This window comes from Malurus melanocephalus, unplaced genomic scaffold (assembly GCF_030028575.1).
Source record: "Malurus melanocephalus ecotype Western Australia unplaced genomic scaffold, MMel_1.1 scaffold_467, whole genome shotgun sequence".
Lineage (NCBI taxonomy): Eukaryota > Metazoa > Chordata > Aves > Passeriformes > Maluridae > Malurus > Malurus melanocephalus.
The window spans coordinates 414,461-438,502 of NW_026623699.1; the positions used below are offsets into that span (position 1 = coordinate 414,461).

Here is a 24,042-nt window from a genome sequence, read left to right on the forward strand (position 1 = left end):
AACAGTATTTACAAGATCAAAACTTTTGAGCTGTAGAGTATGAAAACTCAAAGTAGATCCAACCAAGCCTGCCTTTTAAAGCAGAGACAGAGAGGAAAAAAGAGGAGTTATGATTATCAGTGAATGGTAGATTCATTGTTTCCTCACAAGAAGAAACTTTCTTGAGCCTCATTCCAAATTCTAGGTCCACATAATAAATACACAACAGGGATCCTCAGGAAAACTTGTGAAAGACAGTTTTACATAGAAAATCTTCCTAAGGCAACAGTAGGTATTCTGTAGTTCTATATTGACTTTTACCTTGAAGCACTTGAAAGACACTACTCACCTTTGCTAACAATTCTCTGTTTATTGTAAAATTCACTGTTCCTGGACCAGCGCTGATTTCACTCACTACAGAATCACATTTTAGCTAAGAGAATAAAACAAAACAGAAACTCTAAATGAAAACAGGTAAACTGGAAAGCTCTACTTCAATCCACTGTAAATACAAATTTAACCCACGGTAAAYGCTGAATGTTATTTATTGGTTTGAAGCAATCATAAATGGATCATTTCATCAATGCTATTGGAAAAGGGATGATTTTACTATTTCCCATCCATGCTTAATAGCTCTGAATGTAACTCAGCTTGAAATGTCACACATATGTTCCACTTCAGACCCTGCCTGTGCACAGTCTGTGTTTTCTTTCGATTGGGAGCAGTAGTTGAACTCTTTGTACAGACAAAAGCTGAGATAAATTTGACAACTTACACAGTAGCTGCCAGCACATAACAACAAAAAAAATTAGTGACAATGTTCTGCAGTACTTAGAGTCACAAAATAAAGATATTAAAGGACAATTTATGAAAAATTTCATTTACAATTTCCATAAGGCACATGTCTTGAAAATTCTGTACCCATAAGGCATATTTGGCCAACAAACACCTAATGTCAACACAAATTCAGGTCTCTTCACAGGCTGAGAGCTTTAGAGATCAACCTGTCAGGTTTGAGTGTCTTATTAAACTAGCTGTCTTTCATAGTCAAGAAATGGTCTAAAAAATGAAAAAGAGTGATGGAAAGCATATTAAAAAATGACACAATCCCCTTATCACTCAGTTAATACCTTTGAGAGTAAAACTAGACATTCCTACAGAAGCTCATCAGCATGAAGAGGAAATTGTAACCCCATGCTCAGTCTCCAGCTAAAAACAGYGACCTAATCAGGAAAAATCATAGCTAACCTTCAAATTCTTTAATTTTCACAAGCTCAATTCCAATGTTAACTCACAAGCTACACGAAAAAAACACTGTGTTGACACTGAACCTCCCACATCACTGTTTTACAAATGGTCCATTCCACTTTTGGGGCAGAGAGAAAACATTGGACTTTCTGCATAACATTTCTTAATGTTCTTTCTACATAATTCTTCTTTCTACATAATCTGTTATTTGACATGTCAGTAGTTTTTATCTCTGCGTGCTCGAAGACCAGTCTAAACAAGTTAAACTAAATGCATCTCCTTTATTCACTACCCACCAAAAAACATTCCTAAGAGATTATGGACTTTTTTCTTCTCTTGGTCTAGCTAGCAYGGTCAATTCAGTTTGAGAGCTTATTTGATGGTCAGTTCTTTACTGTTACAATTGCTCCTCCATGTAAGGCTGTAGGGCTAAATATCTCAGGATTATTTTGTGGAGGGAGGCAACTTGCAAATTTTTAAACACTGGGAATAGCAGCTGCTTTTAAAATGATACACACAAGGAAAAAAAAATTGTTACTGTGATGATACAGATTAAGAGGGAGGCTGTCAAACCCTTGGAGGCTTTTAACACCTGATCTGATTCCAGAAGTCCTCAGCAACCTCATCMAAACCCCCTGCACTAGCGAGGCATTTGGGAACAGAAAWCTTCCTAAGGYCCTTTCCAACCTGAATTATTTTATGGTTCAAGATCATCTTTAAGTTGTTTCAGAACTTTCGGTTGTATCTGTGTGCATTATCAGTTCTTCTTTCACCTGAGTCAGAATATTCATCTTGCTAGGACAGGTCCAASACATGGATAACTTCAATACCTCAGCAGTGAAGAATGACATGAGAAATAGTTCAGTTTCTCGGTAATATTACAATTGGTTTTATTTGTTCTTTTTTTAATCTTAACACCTCAGCTATTGCCTTTTCCCAAACTAACATACCTGGAAAAACTGCTGTCCCAAGAAAACTCAATTTCAAGCAGTTAAGGATTTGAAAGTTTGGCCTGTATGTCCCACAGGCCAACTTTTTCCATTGCCTTTCTAGAGATGGGTTTTGCAGTTTTTGGTTTTCCAAGTCATCACAAGCTCAGTTTCTTCCTCAAGTGCTGGGCAACAGCACAGACCATGGCATACCCTTTAGAGACGCACCTAACTTCACCAGACTACTTACCTCAAACTGTTTGAAAACAATTTCACAAGAACCTTAACCAAAGCTGCTTCTCCAATTCCCTGTGAAGATTCTGTGTACAATTACAGTAAGTACAGCCATCAAACTACTTTGTCCCAAACAGATGCTTGGAGAAGCAATACTTTTTACCTTATGATACTCCTTACACCTCTAGTCTGTAAGTTCATTATTGCATAAATATATGATGAATTCATGAGCATACCCTYCCAGCCAGCTGCTGAGCTTGAAGATGCAGGTCTTGTGCTAAGCAATCGCTAGAACTGTTTTCTATTACAGAAGCAATGGAGAGCTGGAAATCAGCAACATGCCTGAAAAAAAGGAACATGAAACAATGAGGAAAAAAAAACCCATTGGAATGCTGAGAAGATTTGGCAGATCCAAGCTGACTCTGCACATAACAGGTGTAATTGCTAAGCATAAGTCAGTCACAGAGATCTGAAGGCTTGCTATGGTTAGAAAGCTGCACTAGAAGGCCAAATATCACCTTTGCTCTAATACAATCAGAAAGTAGATAAGGTGAGAACACCATCTCAGAATAAACAAAAATGATGCTCTTGAATAAGTAAAATTTACTTGTTAACATTACTGCAACTCTTGGGCAGGACACTGAAAAAAACCCTTATAACTTCACATAGGCTCCAAGCAGTTTCACATTCAGATCACCAATGTTGAAGCATCAATCAGGCACTGCCTATAATTGACACATGCTTTTAAGCACTTATATTTATTTTGAGCTTGCTTGAAAAGACAGTAATTTACTCTGATTGAACTATCTTCTTATAATTGGATTGGTATATAAGGTTTGGGGTTTTCTGTATTTTCCCTCCTAAAGTCCTATTAAGCTTTTGCAACAATACACATGACATAAAATAACAAAACATGGTCAACATTGTAACATAAGATGTAAACAACTACCGTTTCTTGGAGAAGGGAACTGCAGATATCGACTTTATTAAATTTTCTGGTGGCAGATCCAAAACTTTTGAAAGCTAAATTGAAAATAAAGAACAAATTTGCTTAGGCAAAAAGACAAAGATACAAGGAAAAACACTGCTCCCCATTTAAATACCCACGGGGGATGCATCTTTTATACCTGAAATCAAATTTCACACCAGATTAAAAAAAAAAAAGCAGACTTCATAACTATTAGGAGTGATACAATAAAACACAAACCTAAGAGATGTTTTAGGACAAAAGGCAAGGCAAAACAGCACAGAGGGCTGATTTTTCTTTCCCCACGGAAGATCCCATCGAAGCCTCGCTTGCCATTACGGACTGAAGTAGTCATGGAATGACTGAATGGGTTGGACTGGTAGGGACCTTAAAGACCATCTCGTTCCAACTCCCTGCCAGGTACAGGGACACATTCTACACCAGGCCAGGCTGCTCAGAGCCCACGGACCCYGGCCTGGAACACGCAGGGATGGTCCCTTCACTCCCCTCACTCCACCCCAATCCMTGAGGGAACCCGCGCTCCCGGGAGGGGCGGGGCGGGGCGGGGAAGCGCGCGCCGAGCCCGCGGCTGCGGGTCACACCCACTGYGAGGGGCCCGGGTAGGGGGGACCCGCTGTGAGGGCACGGAGGGGACGTCTCGCTCGGGGCGCGCTCCCGCTCGGTGCCAGCAGCGGGAAGGAGCGGTGTGTACCTGGGAAGCAATGCTCCTCCGGAAGGAACCTGCTGCCATAGCCGCACCGCCCGGCGGAAGCGCCACGGCCGACCCTCACCCCCCCCGCCCCGCTCGTTTCCGCCCGCCCAGGGGCGGGCTGGGCCGTACCATTCTCAGGTTACAGGGGGAGGAGGAGGCCGGTGGTTGCGCTGGGAGCGGAGGGATCGCGCAGCGGAGCGCAGAGTGGGCTGTACCACGGCTCAGCGAAGGGGGGAGGCGGGCAGCGGCGCGGGGACGCGCAGGGAGGTGGGCGGTGCGCCGGGGACACGTGTGCGCGGTTCCTCCTCCTCCTCCTCCTCCTCCTCCTCCTCCTCCTCCTCTCCGGTAGCACCGGGCGAGGGGCGACATGAGCACGTGCTCGGTATCCAAGGTGAGGAGCGGCGGAGCGGGCGGGGGGCTCCCCGGGGAACAGCGCGGCCTGTGCGGGTGCTGAAGGAGCCGGGCCCGCSGCATCGCCCGCCGCGTCCCTCGCCTGCTGCTCTTCCCGCCTCCAGCCGCTGCCTTTCCCGCCTCCCTTGTGCCCAGCCTCCCGGTTGCCCTGTTCTGCTGCTCGCCCATTCCCAAAGCCTTGCAGTCTTTTCATCCGTGCCCGGTCTCGCTTTGCCCAAGGCGCTGTTTGTCCTCACCGCATCCCACAGAATCAGGGAATATTCTGGGTTGGAAAGGACCCACAGGGGCCATGGAATCGAGCCCTTAGCTCTGCACAGGACAGTCCTGGAGTCAGAACATTGATGAGCATCACCTTCCTGCTGTCCTCCTGGCACAATGAAACTCATTCCTACTTGGAGTAAATCTCTCCCAGAACAGAGCTAGGGGTGTTGTGGCTCTAGGTTTTGTCACTTCCAGCTGAWGTATGGTGGCGTATCTTGCTGCCACACTCATCGCTTTCTCTCCCCCCAAAACTAATTAAATAAAAAAATTGAAGTGTTGTCACCCACACGTAAGGTTAAATATCTGTTGCTGCCGTGATATTTCCGAATTGAAAGCTTAGATGTGGGCTGTGGTCGTGGCTGGCAGTAGGGACAGTTCATTCATTAGAGCATCAGTGCATAGCGAGACTTAAAATGCTGGATTGAAACATTTAACGTATTGCATCTCTTGCTTGATCATACATGGAACTAYGGCAGTGGTTCACGGCGTGTGTTTTATCATCACAGGAAGACTCCTGCCCCTTCYATTGTTTTTTGCTGAGTTGTGATGTGCAGCTGCATCCTTTGGTGTGGAAGGCGCTGTGCAGGTTATTACTTCCAGGAGTGAAGTGCTTCCAAACAAATTTAAAACTTAATCCAAAACAGCTGGATTTCAYTTTTGACAATGGCTGTTGCTTGATAGCTTGGTAGTGAATCATGTCCTCTCACCTTTCCTCCAACRTCTTATATTTGATTCTTCTTTGCARTTTTATACTCTGGTCTCAGCTATATTCAGTGGAGTAGGAAAAGCCAATACTTGCAAAGCATTCAGWAGTATTTTTGTTTGGTTTGATTGCATATTCTTCTTTTGTGTATATGATTTATAGTCACTGTGGCAAATTCCATTCATGCATGCAGCAGCACGTAAATCTGTAGATAGCTTTTTGCAGTGGAATTGTTCCAGGGTGTTTAGCACCTGTGGAATAACCACAGCTTTCGTCCAGCTCGTTTTAAATGGTCCTTAATGGATACATGGTAAAATGGAATGTGGCTGAAGGCATCTCYAGTTCATGAGGCTGTTTTTCAAATAAGGTGAATACAAATTTTGGTGTATTACTGCAATTTCTTATTTATATAAGAAAAGAAATGACATGTCTGAAGTCACTTGAAAGACTGGTGACTGTGATCAATATGGAACACACCTCTGGTGCTTGATTCTCACTACATCATTCTTATTCTTACTACATCTTCTTACTCTAGTGGCTGAACTGTCCTAGGTTGAATTCAGTAATCCTTGCTTGTGTAAGCATCTCCATTGAGAAACAGAGAATTGAATCAGTCTGTATTTATTTCCAACACTTTAGGTGTTTTCTTCCCCCTTGCTGCAGCACAAGAACCTCACTGTGAGAGTCTGGAAATGCAAGTGATTTCTGATCTATGAGAAATCTTTATAACTCTTCAGAAGAGATGAGCTTCTGTGGAGAGGTTGGAAGAAATTTCAGATTGTATAGAAGAAAAAGAAAAAAATCTTCAAGAATTCAAAGTTTAATATTTGTGCGATGAAATAGGTCTTACTGGGAGATGACTTCTCTCTACAAAAATTCTTTGGAACAGGGGGTTTGATATGAACCTTTTCACAACCATTTATCATTCTGCTTCTAACCATCTACTTTTTTGAGCTGGGATGCAGTTCACTGTAGCGTGGGCATGTAATTTCCTTTTACAAGTGACTTAAYAATACTCATTGCATTATTCTGGATTGTGTTTTCCAATCATCTCAGCCTCTTGCCTTTTGTTTTGTTTTTTGTTTAACAGAAACTGTACTGAGAAAACACTATTGATTTGTCCCCAGGGAATAATTTCTTTTTAATTCTAAACCTGTTGGAGGTTTTGAGATAGTTAAAGAATCTACTGCTGTTCCAGTTGATGGCTGAGTTGCGAAACATAGTGGAAAAATGAAAAAAATTCCTAACAAGTGTGCTGGGTTACTGCTTCCACTAGTGCTCCAGCTTGAAATATAAAGGGGCAATATGTAACTTGATATTGTTAAGAGGCTGGCAATTCAGTTCAAATTATTGCTTTAATGGAGCACTGAAATAAAAGGATAATAAAGTGGCCTCAGGAGCCAGTCATATTGAAGTCTTTCTGGGTTTTTTTTTTTGCTATTCTCTAGGGCTGCTTTGTTTTTAAACCAGATACCAAGAAGAGAAGATTGTCTGAGAAAACAGGTTAGTGCATTTTAATTTATGTTTCTGTGTTTGAGAAGGGCTAATCCTGAAAGGTTCATCACRTCTGATTGAGTTCATGTGATGAGTTCTGTCATAGCTATGTGAGGTTTTCTATGGCTCCCTGATTGCTGAGAACTCACTTCTTTAAAGGAAAGCAGACAAATGGCTAGAGAAAATGCTGGGCTTTTTTCATCTCCAGCAATCAAGRTAGTATAGCCATCTTTGTCTTTGCACTTTTTTTTTTTTTTACAAGAGAACTCCTCACCATGCTACCATAAGTTCTTTACTGACAAACTATTCATCTGAAGAGTCTGAATGAGTCCCTTTTAAGCTGTGGGAGTCAGGAATTCTATCCCATTCTTGAGTCTCACATTCTGGGTAGTTTGCCTAAGTTTCTTGTGGAAAAGAASGAAGAAAAGCCATTTGTGGCTTCTGTCCACTAGTATTTACTATATACATTTTCTCTACATGCGTGTGCAGCTCTGTTGTCATTTGACTCTTGTTGGAACCACAGATAATCCTTTATAATTACTGTTTGAGACTCAGTTGGGAAACTTATCATTCTTATTCCCACGTTAAACTACTTTTATCATGACTGGAGCTGTCAAAAGGTGTGACAATTTGTATGGAAAAGGTGGAGGGGAAAGTAATGAGGTCAGATTTTTGCAGTTTCAAGTTATGGCAACAACCAGGGCCTATGCACTTAAATGGCATTGAAATTTTATCCCTTACTGGATATTATATTTTTGTTTTGCAAAATCAGAARTGGTTTGGTAAACCACTAAGCATATGGTTCTAGCTGGCAAATGATTTGAGGTAGAAAAATAAATTTGACTGGACTAGCCCTAAAAGGGAGAGGCAGAGATGAGCTGGTTTGGCTTTTCACAGCAGTTGGTTAGTGTTGTTCTAAAACAATACTTCGATGTGCATCTGTCCAGTCCTGCCCATTGTGAAATTTTAGTTGTGAAACTCCACAGCATCAATAGTTGATAATGCTGTCACACTCCACAAAAGGTCTTCTGAGGACATTTGCACCTATAGTTTTTGAGTTTTGGAAGTGAAAAAAGGTTATTATGCCTTAGTATATTACCAATAATGTGGTGGCTGGATTTTTGTCAACTAAAAGTCTGACCTATACGATCAGAGTTGGTTATGTACCCTGAGTGATTTTTCTTAGGGACACAAATGAGGTGATAATTAGGGTAGACAATGACAATGGAGGTGGAAGGATGTCTCTCATTTGTCATTTGCAGCCCTGTTTTGGGTCGGTTTAGTGCTTTAGGAGATTATGCTCATCARCTGGCTCTTTTCTAGAGATCAAACCACTGCTGGTTCTCCACTGGCAACCAAGTGGACCCACAAAACTTTCTGAAGCAAGAGAAAGATACTTTTTTTTGTTACTGTTTTTTATATTATTTTAAAAATTAAGGCTGTTTGCTCTGATTTAGTCTTTCTTTAGCTTGTCTGGGGCTTGAGATAGAAGCTTCTTTACCTTTTGCCTGGACTATAGATTCTGCTTCTTCCCTTGCTGCTTCTACCAAATACCAGCAATTAATTAGTTGCTTAACAGAAAAGTCATCTCTRTGAAATATATATGTACAGTTGGGTCCTATGTTTTATTCCTGAGAAAAAAAAAGATGTTTTGTTTTCATGAGCTTATTTGTGCTTTTTGTTACTTTCTGTGTTTCCAGCTCATGATTTCAGAAGGAAAAGTGATGATTCAGAGGATACTGAGTTACGGTTTATCACTTGTCAGTCTTTATGGAACCAAATCAAATCAGAAACAGAGGTGAGTCTTAGCCTCACACTGAAGTGGTGTTTTGCRTTTACAACAATGCTGCTTGCTTCTTTGTTTCTGGGGATCTTTTTGACATGCTTCAAAGTGCTTGCAGTTAGTTAAAGCAATRGAAGAGCCAGAAATACTGACTGTGCAGAATATAAAATAGTGATAATAAATCCATCAAGTACACTTTACTTGTAACCACAGAACTACACACTTTGGATGCTTCAACTTGCTGCTTCTGAGCTTTTTCTTCCTACTAGTTGTCTTTTTTATTAGCTCTTGGCGTACTGCTGTTTTCTGCCTTGAATTCAGTTAATACTTGCCAGCCCTCAGAGGATTTTAGGCTGGTCTTGACCTCAGTGTTCCAGAGTTCGTACACAGCAGCCCAGGATTCACAGTGGATTTATATGAACACAACTGCATGGATGTCAAATACGGAATGACGCTGCTGCAAATACGATCTTTTGAATTAGTATGGATGGTGTGAAGGGGGTTGTCTACTGGGGGTCAGAGTTAATTTCATACTGAACTGTGGCCTCCAGCCAGTTGTGTGTTACATGGCATGCTGTTGTTGTTACATAGCCAGCTGGCTTGCATTATAGTATGAATAATTGCTTCCGTACAGCACGGATTTCCTCCTCTATTTAGTGTCATGGATTCTGGGCAAGTATTCCATATACCTCTGCTTTCTCATGGGCTCTAGACATTATGATAATTTTTTTTTTCCAAAGTTTGTTTTGGGATGTGCAGTAGAAGCCAGATGGATATAGCTTAAAATCTGGACCCTTGGGCTAAGCTCGTAAATTCCTCTAATTCTGTTCCTACCCTTGTTTTCTTTGAGGCTGTTAGGAGTTTGCCAGATACTTTCTTCTGGTCTTACTCCTCCTGATGGAAGACAGTTCCTCCTGTACTGTCATATTGATATAGACRTTTCCTTAGAGTTTGAATTGCCCAACAGCAGATTACCTGCAGTTATTTATGCTGCTGCTAATAGAGTTTTCTTCATACTGCTTCTGGGGTATCTGTGATATTTTTCCTAGTGAGTTTTGAATCATCATCCTTTTATCCCACTGTTGGCAGACATGGTGCTGGTGGTGGTTCTTACATGTAAAATAGTGTGATAATTCAKGTTGGAAGGGACCTTAGAAATTCTCTAGTCTGAAATCCTCARGGCAGCATCACCTGTGAGGTCAGACCAGGTAGGTGAGGGCTTTAGCTAGCCAAGATATCATTTCTTACATGCTTACAAACGCTAGTATAGCAAACATGGTCTGTGGCAGAATCCCACAGTTGGGAAGCATGTGGTTTTTTATTCTCTTCYTCTAAATAATAGCCTAGAGCTATAAAAAAAAACCCTGTATATATAGCCTAGCTATAGAAAACCCCTTTTATTCTTGGGGTTCTGGTGGTGTGCTAAGGGAGCCTAGCAGGACATTCTCCAAAGGTTTCACCAGGGTGCTGCTGCTTGGTGATTTATTGCCAGGCCTTGTGCTAGTGGTGGTGTTTTCCTGATTTTCTGGTAYCTGCTTGAGTTGTTGAAAAGTGAAGAGGATTTACCCTCCAGGTACTTTGTTATAGAGCACTCTTGGCCTTTATATGTCCATCATAAACTGTGCTGTGGTTGTGGCAGCACCATCTGTCACCTGGTGATGACATCCTTTCATGCTTCTCATTACGTGAAAAGCTGACAAAAGTATGGCAGGAACTGTCCTCTGGTTTTGGAAGGTGAGTCTTGCACTTTTTTTAATTYCAGTAATGCAAGGTATCCTAGTTTTCACCCCTGCTGTCAGAAGTGGCCTTGCAAATCTTCTTTTGAGAAATCTTATCAAGAGCTTTCAGAAACATTCTTCTCCTGTGAGGCAAGAATTCCTTTATACCAGGATCTGGGCTACAAGCAGAAAGCCCAAGTATAGGGCTAAATTACAATAATTTTAGTTCTAATATGAAGGTAAGGGTTTTCAGATCACGTAACAAMTAGTCAAAAATGAAACCTGGTGTCGTGGCAGTGACTGAACCTCCAGTTCCTGTGACTTTTCTAAAGTGAGCAGTGTCATGCAAATAAATGACTTGGTCACTTGGAATGCAGCAGCTGGGTGAACTTTGTGGAATATTATCAAAACAGTGCTAGTAACTAGTCTTGTCTTGTTTGGACAAAGAAAAGAGYGATGGATTTCAAGAAAGCTGAGAAAGTGTGTAATGCTATGGCAGACCGAACTCCATTGTCACAAATGCACCATAAAAGAAATGAAATATAATGCAGCCATGCAAAGTAAGAATTGACGCTCTTATTAGGTCAGTTTAGCAGAAACAATAGTGATCAGAGGAAGCTCAAGGTCTGATGGATTCTGAAACAGAAGGTCAGGATTGTTAYAGAATCTGTGGTAATGCAGGAGTTGTTACAGTGGTGTTACCATTCTGATGGAGTAAATTCTTACTAAAATGTTATTTTACAATTTCTTCTGAGTTGGATAGAATTTATCAGGTGGGAGTTCAGAGGTGCACAATCAACATCAGAAAGGTCAGAAGAATATTCTTTATTAAGTAGAGGATATGAAAATACTAAAATTACTTTGTGTACAGTTTTATCAGTTGCTTGGGAGAGCAACAGAAGCTCTTCTGTATTATGGAAATGGAGTTCAGGCTATTAAGCAGCATCGTGTGCAATCTCCTGGAGATGTGACTATAACTCTTTAATGCTGCTAGAGATGGCCTTTGCCACTTGCTCAAAATCGAATTCACAACAGTGTGTGTTACTTCTTGTTGCTAATAAATCTTGACAATGATTTTGTTTGGGACAGGGGTTTAGTCTTGTTTCTAGAGTATATATTGATATCCTGAACTTCAGAGTATGGGAGGGTTTTTTTGTCTGTTCTAGCAGAAGTCATATCTTGGTTTAGGGACAGATCTTCAAAGGCACAGAGATATAAAAGAAMTACAAAATGCGGCTGACATATATTTGCCTTTAAAAGTTTWATCTCCTCCAGCTTTCTCTCACCTTTTTATATGTTCCTGCTTATACAAATTCTCGAATGGGAATTATTGTGAAGGTCAAAAGACAATGTAGCAAACATRGCACTCATGTGCTTTAGTATTTTTCCCTCTAAGACATGCTTAATTATTTACTCTATTAGTATTTTTTCCTTCTTTAATCCCAATTTAGATTTTAAGGAGCTGAATATTTGCTCTCATTTAGATCTCTCAGGAAAATGTTTACAGGTGTTTTGTAAGCTGAGAAGGAAGAATAGGAATTCCCACGAACATTGTTCCAGAAATTAATTATATTGTTTTATTCTGCCTGTGTCACTTAGGCTTTGTCARTATTCTGTTTTTTTCTCCTTTAAAGTGGTGTGACAACAAGGTTAAGCTCATTTGTTTCCCAAATTATTGCTGAGGCACTTGACCAGAAGTTCCAAGATGGAAAATATCTCTGTTTGCTACATGATGAATAAGTTAGCATGGTTTATAGTCCACAGGAAAACTTAAAAGTTTTAGCCTGGAGTTTTAAGGGTTAAAAATTATGCAGGAAAGGAKTATAAAAAGCAGATACTGTGGTGTTCTCACATTTTTATAGATAAAATCTCTCTGTATGTTTACAGGAAATACAGGAAGACTTGAATAAGCAGTTGCTTGATAATCTGTTGAGTTTTTTGAGCCGGTCTCATTCTGARTTTCAAGAGAAGACTACAGAATGGACTTGCAAGATGAAGTTCAGAGAAATACCTACTGCAGCTCTTGTCTTAGGTAATTTTTAAAGATATTTTTTGTTATGTTCATCTGTTTAAAACTGACATATCAAATAAATTTACATTGCTGCCTCCCAGCAATTACTGTGAGCAGTATCAGCTTCAAACAATCAACAGAAGAGATTGGGCTGGGAGAAGGAAGCCAGATAAAACCTCCTTCCTCTTTTGTCTATGTGCATAATAATCCAATAAGCCAACATCTTCATAAAGGTCTGTTTTAAGTGGCTGTTAGTGATTTGAGGGTTTTTTGGTTGAGGCACTGGAGATACTTTGATTGTGTCCCTGTTTCTGCCACCAATATGCTTGGCGGTTTCTATGACTTAACAATGGAATTATATAGTTTCTGTATTTCTGATATGTGTTCTTGCAGTACATCTTTACATGTAGGAAAGCAGTGTCTTTATCTTGGATAAAGAGCAAAGGGAGAACTAAATAGCTGGAGATAAAGTTGGGGAAGTTCTGAAGTCTGGGGTTTTCTTTTCCTCCTTTCTTTCAGAGGTTTGTAACTATACATCCTAAAYTGATTCAAGGCGAGTTAATTTCATTTTGGGTGAATTATTTTAGGGAAATTAAAATTAGGCCTGTGCTTCAAACTTACCATGTAGGCACTAACAAAGAGTGGAAGATACTCTACTTTTATAGGTATTAGAAAGTGAAAAACTACTTCAAATATKTCTGTAGAAGAAGCTCTGAATTGCCTTCTGGAGGGGTTTGTTCTTTTTTTTTTTTGGTTGCTTAAGGATGTTAACAAAGGAAGTAAACAGTGWGTGGTTCATAGTGAATTCTGACTGACATTCACTGTAATTTACAGTCATTTTCCTCTTTACATGAGCCATGTGAGGATCCAGTTATGGATATAGTATTCTTCTAGAGAATGTGAATTTARCTTCTTGTCTGCAGGCCTGACATGGCTATGGATAGCTTCTGAGGGATATTAGAAAACAGTCCTGCTTTTTGCAGGTTTGCACCCTTGAGAAAACTTTCTTTAAAAAAACCCAGCAATCTATATGATGAAGAGTCTTCACAGTGACTCCCTGTTTCTCTTAATTAGGGAGTGTCAACATGTAAGTCTAATCTTGTGCTAGTTTTTCATCTTTCCTCACAGTTGATGTGACACTTTTCATTTGAGTGTATCATTTGAGATATCTTCTGTTTTTGTCTACTGTTCAGTTTATTGTTCAATCATTGTGCTCACGAGTCATGGGAAAAATGCCCTTAAAATTTTGTCCCTTTTTTCTAGGTGTAAATGTTACAGATCATGACTTGACTTTCAGAGGTCTCTCAGATGTCCTTCAGGATAGCATTACTCCTTATATAGCCTTGCTGGAAGCCAAAGATTGCCCAGGTAAATACTGCAATTGTGTTCTAGCTGTTCCATAAATGTTAAGAAAATACTCCTTAGTGTATTACATGTTGATATTGTAGATTAAAACCACTTACGACAGCATCCTCAGTTCTGTGGATTGACTGCCTTACTTATTTTTAGGTTACTCTTAATAGCATATGGCTGGATTTCAGRAAAGGTGCAAGACCAACATCTTAACCTCAATTGTTGCTATCAAGGCAAATTGCATTAACAGCATGCATATCATAATGCTTTCAGGAGCATGAGATGTGCATTCTGGAGAAGGTAGAACAATTAGAAAAGTGGAAAATAATAACTTTTGGGTAGTTTTTTATAGTRTGAGAGAGAGAAGTGTTGGCAAATAACCAAATGTCTTTACCACATATCTAAAAATATTTTATGAAGGCATAAAAAATCTGATGCAGAAGCTGATGGGGCAGCTGATGAACTGTGATATAGATGTGGACACACTGGAAGATGAGGACTGTGTGCAGGTTTCACAGAATAGAATACGTTGTTCAATGTCTTCTCTTATCAGCTGGTATGAGAGTGTAACAAAGGTATGTTGTTGGCATTTTTTTATCCATAGTTTATGAAAATGCCTGATCTTTAGGTGTGTTTTTTTTAAACAGAAATTTAATAACTTCCTGTGAAAAAATGCCAAAGGTTAATTTTTAATGTAATACTACAAAATAATGTGATATTGAGGTGATTTGAATATAATGTTATACATAGAACAAATATGGAGTTAGTTACTGATGTATGAATGTCAGAATTCTGAAACACAAGCAGAAAGTATTGTTTTATCATATGTCTAATTGGGAACCGGGAGCTTAAAATGCAGTATCAGCTTCTTGCCAGATTCTTTTCTCCCAGGAGTGCTGAGATATTTTGTTTATTAAAACAAAATTTTACAGAAGTACAGCCATCCAGGGCAAAGGTACTGTATTAGTGCTAATGAGCCATGATGTCATCTGCATCCCACACTGTGTTGGCAAGCAGTAAGGAAATAACTTTCAAAGTGTTTTTGTATCTTTTTTTTCTAAAGGTATTGAAGTTTTAAGTTTTGTTTCTGTTATGAATACAAGTTACAATTGATTTTCTGATGACTTCATCAGAGCAATGTGATAAAGCAAAGTGTACTGAGTACATGCTCTTTTTATTACTGGGTAAAGATAGAGAAAAGAAGCGATGACTGTGTACACAACTCAAATCTTCTCCCTTAGTCCCAACAGAACTCCACCAGTTATKTCTCTCAGAGCTATTCTTGTCATTGTTGGAGTGTGTGTTTAAAATCTCTTAATTCGCTTTACTTTCTGCTGTGCCAAACAGAAGGAAGAAAAATGGCACTTCTAGTTGCTAATAATAAATATAGCTGACAAAAAGTCAGTCATGTGACTTTGGAGTACTGTAATATCATAGATATGATTCAGTCTTTGGATTTTGCTGGCTTCTGTGTATTAATGTTTAACGGCTTTGAAGAAAACAGATTCTGAAACTCCAAGCAAAAARAGAAATTCCTCTTCTAGACACTGGAAGTCTCCTCCAGTTGTAGTCATATTCAAAGACATGGAAAGTTTCACCACAAAAGTTCTTCAAGACTTCATAGTCATCAGCAGGTAATGTGACTTGAACTTTAGTTCTTCCCCTCTTACCCATTTTCTAATTGCTGCTGTTTTGAAATGTAAGAGGGAGGCCAGTGGAATGCTGGAATCAAATATTGGTGCTGCTTCTTTGCAGCAGTGATTGAGCAAAAAACTACTTGCTGGGTTTTAGGGATAACTTACCCTAAAACTGATGTGGGACTGTGAACCAGCGTGYTTAAGGGCTAGGTTGACATAAGGGCTGAATTATTTCTTTACATAGTAGAATTTACTGRTACTAGTTGTTACAGAATTTGTGAATTTGAAACTAAATATTTGAGATGCACAGAGCTTTTAAAATTGTTTTCAGAGGATATTTTTGTGACTACTGATGTAATGCTGCCTAAAAGTCACTAGCTCACTAACAGGAGTGCCTGTGAAACTTCCCCTGTTGGCCAGGATCTGTAATCAGCAGCTGACTACTTCAGGTGCTTCTGTACCTCTGTCCTTCTTTAGCCTGTCTTCCTTAATATAATCCCAGGCATGTCAATCAAAAACTCATGCTGTTCTCCTAAAAGAGCATCTTGCACTAAAGTCCCCATGGTAGAGCTACAGTTTGTGTCAGAATTGGGGCTGCAGTTTTACAATTAAATCAGCTGCACTGTGCACCTGATACTACCTCTAAACAASGTCTAGGCAATTCACCTGCTACACTAGCAAGAATTTGTATCACTTTGTATAATCTTAATCTCAGTTTTAAACGTGTTTTATAATAAAGGTGAAGTGGGTAAATGTTAGAGATTTTTCTGATTTGTTAAWCACAAGTTCTCATTCCTTTCTAAGWTCCTCTAAARTTATCAACAGTGGACAGTAATAWATGAAGTTTATTGGTTTTATGTTTAAATCTTCAGCAACTTCTTTTGAGGAGTTAGAGAAACCAAGTAATTGTGGGATAACAATTAAAATCCAATGTCAAAAAGTTGGCATGACAGAAATGAAGGGAAGGAATAAACTGASAGTTTTAACTTAGAAGGTATTTATGAYAGCAAAATTTGTATTTCTTTGARACTATTAAAAATGAAAAATAATGATGAAATKAAACTGAAAATTTATTGTATAAATTGTATGCTGTCCACAAGGAATATGCATTCAGAAYGGGTTTTCAGTTCTCAAAGCAAATACTAAAAAATTATCTGAAGAGGAAGATTAATCTGGAGAAATTTTTTTAGGTGTGACTAGAACGTAGAATGTTGGAGATGTTTCATATTTACTTTGAATTTATTAAATGGTGTAAATATTGTAAWTTTTCTTGGCTGTTACCTATTTAATGTATCTTTTTATTTTTTCCTCTGTATTTTTGATAAAACCTATTATAAGATTCAATTCTGAGTACAGCTTTTTGGGAAGGTAGGATCAGCACAAGGCTCTAACTGAAATGATGCTTTTTGTGCCACTTTCTGAACTTTGAATCCTGAAACGGAATTTCATCTTCTTAACTACTTTWGACCTTTAAATAGCATCCTTTCTTTTTAATTTTGTTCCACACCGAAACTTGATTTACTGGCAACAAATCTTTTCATTTACCCCTCTCTGCATCTAAGCTCAGTGCTGTAGTAGGAACATAATGCWTTTTTTACACAAGCTTGTATAATGTAACTATTACCTTTTTTCCCCTTCCCCTCTTATCTAGTCAGCATATCCATGAATTACCTCTAGTGCTGATTTTTGGAATCGCCACATCACCAATGATTATCCACAGATTACTTCCTCACTCAGTTTCCTCTCTGCTGTGCATAGAACTTTTCCAGTCCATTTCCTGTAAGGAGCACCTGTCTACTATAATTGACAAGGTAATTCCCTTTCTAAATAGAAAGGAGGAGTGTGTGTGTGTGTGTGTGTTGAAGCACAGTTTACATGTGTGGCCTTTAAAGGCTRATATGTCTGAAGGTTTTGAAAAGTACTCTGTTTCTGAAAGCTGTGGATTTTGGGTATTTCTACTTGCAGCTGCAGAGTAATGTAATACTGAGAGCTTCCTTCTCATATTGAGACACACACATGCACCTGCTTTCATCTTTCAGTTGCGTTGACTTGTGCGATTACACTTTGACATTCACACCTCTTCATTAAAGTTGAGCTGTGATTTCAGTTTTACTTTGTTCCAGAAAAAGATAACTTTGAAAGTTAGCTTCAGCTTCAAAAAATAAAGTTCAGCCTGAGTTTTGCCACCTGGTGAACATGAGCTGCATTATCCAAATGTTCAATCCATGTAAATGCTGTGTCTGTGGATTCTTGGTAGACTGCTTGGTGCAGGATTTCCAAAATCTGTTACACAAACTGAAAGTAGTGATATCACTCTTTATTACAGCTTTTTTCTTTTTGTAATTTTATAAATACAATACAAAAATAGCATTTAACAAAACTAACTTAAAATACTAACTTTTCTTAGTGAAAGATACTTACAAATATGTGGTAAAATAATAAACCAAAAATCAATCTTTGCATGAATATTCTAGTAGAAATATTATTTAGAAGTTGGCAGTGTATTTAGTATCTCATTTAGTAGAATGCTAACACATACTGAGAAGTGTATCAAATTGTATATATAAGTTTTGTTGATTTGAATTCAGGAGAAAATTTCTGCTATGGCTACTTCTTCTTTTTGTCTTCTTAGCTGCTTCTGACTTCACGGTTTCCCTTTAAACTKGGTGAGAAGGTTCTGCAGGTTCTCATCAACATATTCCTGTACCATGATTTTTCTGTCCAGAATTTYATAAAAGGATTTCAGGTAGGCAGTGGTAACAAAAATTAAAATTTTGGTTGTGAAAACAAAGGGTAATTACTAGGCATTGAAAGATTTCTTACGTCCTAATATTGCTGAATTGTRGGAAAAAATATCCTTTGGAAATAGTTTGAATCTGTGAACAGGTGGGTCTTTTAAAACCTTTACTGGTAAGAGTTTAAGAGCAAACTTGTAGGACAGGTATGAAGAAGCACTTAAAAGCTTACTCTGCCACAAACCCCACGATATTTTAAGGTTGCATTTAAAGAGTGACCCTGCTTAGTGGGCAGAAACAGAAGTATTTTGCTATCAATTCATTAGTTGCTTTCTAACACCCCTGGCAGAACTCTCCAGTTCTGATCACCCATACCAGGTCCTTGGACTCTGGTTTGTCTTGGTGTGAATAGGCTACAGCCGTGTCTCTTCCCTGCATGGGCTCCTCTTGCACAGTTTCTGCATGCACAGTTCCCCTTTTCAGAGAAATGGGAGCTGCAGGGTCATTTACTTTTTGCCTCAGAGTTGGTAATATTTGTGCTTCAAGCAGTTGTGTAGCATTTTGGGGGTTACATTTACCCTCTCTCAGGAAACAAAGCTGAAGAGCTCAGGGATTCCAAAAAGTGTCTCTACAGAGAATGATAGTTTAATTTTTATTGGCTTGTATAGTTTTTCATATCTAGATGTATTTCTGTGTCTAGATCTTCTTGTAGCTTTTGTGGGTTGCAGATGAGTTCTCTGAAGAATTTGTAGCTTGTCATCTGCTTTTAATGCAGGATTGTGAAATTGTTTCTTTCTTGCCTTGTTTCTTGTGTGAGCCTGCAACCAAACTATGCCCTTTTAATGTCATAAACCTTCAGAATTTCTCCAGTTTTTTGATACATAGGATTCAATGTTTACGTGTGGCCAGGAAGAGTCCTGGCCATAGTACCTCTTCCTGAAGACAGACCTGTGTGATCTTTCATAGGTTTCAACTCACCTTATTTGAAAAAGTAATCAAAATTTAATACTTCTCCATTGGCCTGACATGCAAGTTCTAAGTTTTAGACCTGACAGTGTATGACTATGTCCTTGTGTGTTAAAAGTATTCAAGTATGAAGCAATTTCAGATCAGATTTTCTAAGTGATAAATGCTACAGATCCCCATCGTCATTATAGCTAGGTGCAGTGTTTCATAAAAGGGGAGAAAAGCTGAGGTATTAAGAATGAATGGGACATACAGCAAAGCAGGTGATTTTGTGACTGTTTACAATGTATAATCAGTGTCCTATAGTGACTTACGGGCTATTTACGAATGTAATTTTTTTTAAAGGAGTACCATTGCTACCATTGTGCATGCAGTGTAGTAGTAAGAAAGCACTAAAAGGCAGATATAGCAGGGAGTTTGAATTTTATTTACATCTCTAGTTCTTGGTTTGTTTTTCAGCTCTGTATTGTGGAGCACTTCTATTCCCARCCTCTAAGTGTACTGTGTTGCCAGCTGGTGGATGTTAAGAAGAGAGTTATTTCTTTATCACATGAACAGTGTGAAAACATTCGGAGACTGACATCTTTTAGAAGGTAAAGATGGAAATACATTTTTTTGGACAATCAAATAATGAGCTTTAAAAAAGATTRCAAGACTCTAATTCTGTGAAAACTGTAGTGCATTTGTACACGTTTCCATAGCAAAATAAAATTGATCAAACAGGGATAGTTCCAAATAATTTCAGGAATCCTTAATATTCTAATCTAGAGAGTACAGCTTCTGTGATGTGAAATCAYTTGAATTTTTTTTTCTTCTTGTTCTCAATACAGAAACAAGCTATTACAATAAATAACCATAAAACACTTTCGAATTTGTTAAGCTGATTTGGAGCGTAATCTCTAGGGTTTTAGAGTGGCCTTTCAACTTGYTGGATTTAACTGTGGGTTTTGAATCTTTCCAAAGAAAGATACTTATTTCTTACAGCAGCATAAACGTTTTAATTTTTTTTAACCCTAGAATTCTTCTTCACGTTAAAATTTCATGTTGGGTTTTTTTTCTTGCCATAAGGTATGTGGAAAAGCAAGAGGCAGGGAAACAGATTGCACTGCTGACAAATGACACCTTCTTAAAGGTAAAATTTTAAGAATGTCTTTGGAGAACAGAAATAACTTGCCCCCTGTATTACTTTGCGAAGCATAATAAAACACAAGACCAAGATGTATAGTTCTGTGTAGCATCTTYCATACAGAACATACTGTGCTTCATGACCAGTAATGAGAAATTAGGATTGAAAGGTCAAAATTCCAAAGCTCTGGGGTTGCCAGGTCAGCCTTTATATGAAGATGCACAACTTCCTTGCATCAACTTTTAGTTATGTCTGGAAATATAACTGCTTAAAAACAAGGTACAAGGTTTATTTATGGCCAGGTCTTTTCATGCTTACTCTGACTTTCTTGRAAGGTCAGTTAAGTGTTTGAAGAATGTGTAAGTAATCTTGGAGGTTATTKCATAAACTCTTAATCCTTCATAGCCTCTGCATAGTTTCTGATTGAACTCAGTAGGACAGAGTCTGTGTCCCAAGGCACACATTCACACTAGACCTCAAACAGGATTAAAACTGATTTGTTACATGTTTATCTGAAGCTTTGCCAGCTGATTGAAGTCAGACTACTGCTATTTTAGGAATTCACCAGCAAAATCTGTTGGTTATTTTCACCATCTGAGCTACTCCCAATAGAAGCATTGCTGAAGGTAAAGGGTTTCTCCTGAATTCATTTCAAGTATAGGTAACCTGTCAGGCAAATGGTACTTGCCTGGTATGTGAGGCTTTTTCAAGTGTGAAGAACAATGGTCATGGCTGGAGGGCAGGTTTGGAGCAGGCAAGTTTGCAACTGCAGTTACAGTAGTCAAGACAAGGCATGATTTAACATCATTTTATGAACCATAAAGGCAAAAATAGCTTAAGCTACTATTCTTCCCTTGCCCTTTATTCACTTTCAAATACTTTGAAAGTGGAATACTCATCGGCTTAAACTTTATAAGTTTTCAACCTTACATGTGAAATAATATACCCTCTATTTCACAAGTCTCACCCTGTAATTTTGGGGAGGAAGCTGGAATTCTCATGCTTGGGTGCATATGATGCTTCTCACAAATTTTAATTGAAGACACWTGTTCTCATCTCCACAATAGGGGTAGGACCATTACTGCCTTGCCAAGCTGGAAGTGTATTCTGCTTGGAAGGTAAAGTTCCTAGTGCTGCGTTAAAGAGGTGCTGTTTATTCTGATGTCATGCTAATCTACAGTATCATGCTCAACTTTGGAAGCACTTTCAAAGTCACTGTGGTACTCTTTCATATAAATTTAATGTTAATGTTTCAGCACCAGCTCAACTTAATCTTCCAACTTAGCTCCTAAACCTGCAGTACACTTTATTAGCTGAATTACATTCCGTGTTATTCCCACTTTTTTTAATAACCATGGGAAGAGTTTCACCTATTTAAAATAATCATTTTTAAAAGCAGTTTTACTTCCTAACCATTAAAAAATCTGTCTGAAAGCTTTCATGATAAATTTCATTTGAAACTATGTAAATGTGGCAATCTATGTATTTTATCTCTATTTATGGAAATAATATTATATAGTTTTCTAATAACATTTTCAAACTCTTCTGAATTGGATTATGTCTTTTCACTTCATTATTTGGCAAAAATAGTGCTATTTATTTATATTAACTATATCTGGCTTGAGCCAGGACCAAGATGAGGGAAATTTAGATGTATCAATAATATTTGGGGTTTGGGGGAAAAAGATTGATATAGGAGCRTTAAAGAGGACTTGTTTTCTTTTCTTAGCTTATTTTGTGGTGGGGATAATTTTTTCTTTAATGATCCCACTTAGAATTTAAATACATACTTATGAGTGTCTACTCTAAGATTTTGGAAGTTGTCTTAACCATTGTTATATCAATGGCTCTTAAATTTCAAGATATAAAAAGTCTATGGGGAGAAATATTGTTAATATTTTTAATAATTTAAAACCTTTTTTAACATCAGAAAGTTCTCTGCAGCACTGTCTTTGTTATTTTCAGTCTTTGCAGTATGATACCTTTTCTTTCCATATGTCAGTGCTTCCTTAAATCGCCTGCACACAAGGTTTTGCTTTTATCTTTGATACYCTTTGTTTCAGTTTAACTCTAGAAAACTTCAGTGGCTTACTGTATTTTTCTTTTTCCATTTGGAATAGTTTGCTCAGAGTTAAGCAAAAAGGCAGTAAAATATGTAGAAGATCTTGTGGTTTTTCTTCTTTATTTTTGACTGAAGATAGAGGAGAGAGGATCTTTTGTTTACAAACTTAAATGTCAGAGCCCAAAGTACTTTAGTACAGTTCCCAGAATTTTTGACTGTGGCTTTCCACAAGTGTTAATATATGCTTACATGGGAGGCATGGGAGTAATAATGTGGTGCCACCCAGAAAATTCAGTAGCAGCAGTCAATAATTTCATTCTCCTTAATGGGATATTTTTATTTCTGCAGTTCTCAATCCATGAATAAACAAAAGTAAAATCAAAAACACATAGGAAAAGCAACTGAACATTTCTTTATTTTTTGTGAATCTGGTCTTTTTATGTGCACATAACTAATAAAAACAGCAGCCACTCACAATATGAGAAATAAATTTTAAAATGCATTTGTARTGTAAAAGTGCAAGTTTTCAGGTAAACGTAGTTACGTAACTTCTCATTGCCTGCTAAAGGAGTAGTGCGTCCTCTCAATATTGTAAGATGAAATTTCAAATCTAAAGGCCTAAATATAGCTAAGAATGGTAAAATAATAATRCTAATCAATAACAAGTCTCTGCTGAGATGGAGGAAGAAAGTAAAGATAACAATATGCAATGTGAATGCAGTGWATTGTTGAAATACACTGCTTTTGCTCAGTGGTCTCAATTTAAGGTTGGTGATTTAAATTACAGCACACTGCAATATCAGAACTTCAGAATAATTTTAAATGCTTTATGATAGTTTTAAATGGATGTCAGAATTACTTAAAAAGTTATTCTATCACTGTAGGAAGACACAGAGAGGTTGCTGGAGRACTTACATGTTTACCATGAAAATTACGTTTCAATTCTGAGATGTCTTCATGTTTTCACATCTTCTCTTCCGAAGTATCCTTTGGGCAAGCAGGTGATGTACTGTTTATGTGGGTCTTGTTGAGTTGTCGTTGTTGTTGTGGTTTTTGGGTTTTTATTTTGCCTCCAAGTATGACATTTAAATAAATATTTACTCTTCGTTTACCCATATGCTGTTTTCCTCCCTGCTTCTTAAAATGGAGACAGATGCTTTCTTGCTRTGSGTGGAGGAYAACAGCATGTGGTTTCTTTACTGGCATGAATGATGCCTCATCARTCAGCAGGAAGGAGTTTCCAGGAGGCAGGCAGATGCACAAATCAGCAAAAGAATCCACACACTTGACTTTTCCCCATCTGGGATTRCCTGGATGCATTACAGACAATGTATATATACTCTTCTACCACCTGTAAGATCACTGGCCAAATTCAGATGAAGAGACTGAGTTTTTAGCAACCTTCTGTACAGAAAAAAGCAATAGTAGGGAGACCAGTGATAATTGCTCTTAGTAGTCCTGTTCCTCTAAGCAATTTCTTCCAGTAGAAGAGCAATTACATATTCTGTGTATGTGCACTTGTCTCTCAGTTCTTAATGTATTCCATACTGTTACTAGAATCTATATCACTGACTATAAAACCAGCATGAACTGTCCCAGTGTTTGAGAAAAAAAGGATGTTTTAGCTGGGGCATTTGATTGGAGTTCCTTTCTGTTCACTGCAGTTATCTTCACCTGAGTGTTAGTTCTGTGGAACCTGGTGTGGAGCAACAG

The 24,042-nt window shown here is 38.3% G+C and overlaps 2 protein-coding genes across 5 annotated transcripts in view; one reads left to right on the plus strand and one right to left on the minus strand.

Annotated features, from left to right (window-relative positions):
• The window catches only part of RARS2 (arginyl-tRNA synthetase 2, mitochondrial), a 28,083-nt gene extending 23,918 nt beyond the window's left edge, over nt 1–4,165 (minus strand). Inside the window, exons 1-4 of the mRNA XM_057380703.1 lie at nt 4,070–4,165; nt 3,340–3,413; nt 2,627–2,732; nt 329–412 (exon numbers count right to left, since the gene is read on the minus strand). Of these exons, the coding sequence (XP_057236686.1) occupies nt 329–412; nt 2,627–2,732; nt 3,340–3,413; nt 4,070–4,108 (303 nt within the window). The 5' untranslated portion in view covers nt 4,109–4,165. The remainder of the gene's footprint in view (nt 1–328; nt 413–2,626; nt 2,733–3,339; nt 3,414–4,069) is intronic.
• The window catches only part of ORC3 (origin recognition complex subunit 3), a 35,376-nt gene continuing 15,403 nt past the window's right edge, over nt 4,070–24,042 (plus strand). For 2 of the 4 annotated variants that reach the window (XM_057380699.1, XM_057380700.1), the window contains exons 1-12: nt 4,385–4,460; nt 6,893–6,947; nt 8,639–8,736; nt 12,327–12,471; nt 13,714–13,818; nt 14,224–14,378; nt 15,301–15,437; nt 17,092–17,251; nt 18,073–18,186; nt 19,601–19,734; nt 20,210–20,273; nt 23,214–23,330. In XM_057380699.1, the coding sequence (XP_057236682.1) occupies nt 4,437–4,460; nt 6,893–6,947; nt 8,639–8,736; nt 12,327–12,471; nt 13,714–13,818; nt 14,224–14,378; nt 15,301–15,437; nt 17,092–17,251; nt 18,073–18,186; nt 19,601–19,734; nt 20,210–20,273; nt 23,214–23,330 (1,308 nt within the window). In that variant the 5' untranslated portion in view covers nt 4,385–4,436. Of the gene's footprint in view, nt 4,208–4,370; nt 4,461–6,892; nt 6,948–8,638; nt 8,737–12,326; nt 12,472–13,713; nt 13,819–14,223; nt 14,379–15,300; nt 15,438–17,091; nt 17,252–18,072; nt 18,187–19,600; nt 19,735–20,209; nt 20,274–23,213; nt 23,331–24,042 lie in introns of those variants that run through there. The other 2 variants (XM_057380701.1, XM_057380702.1) reach the window with 2 other exon arrangements.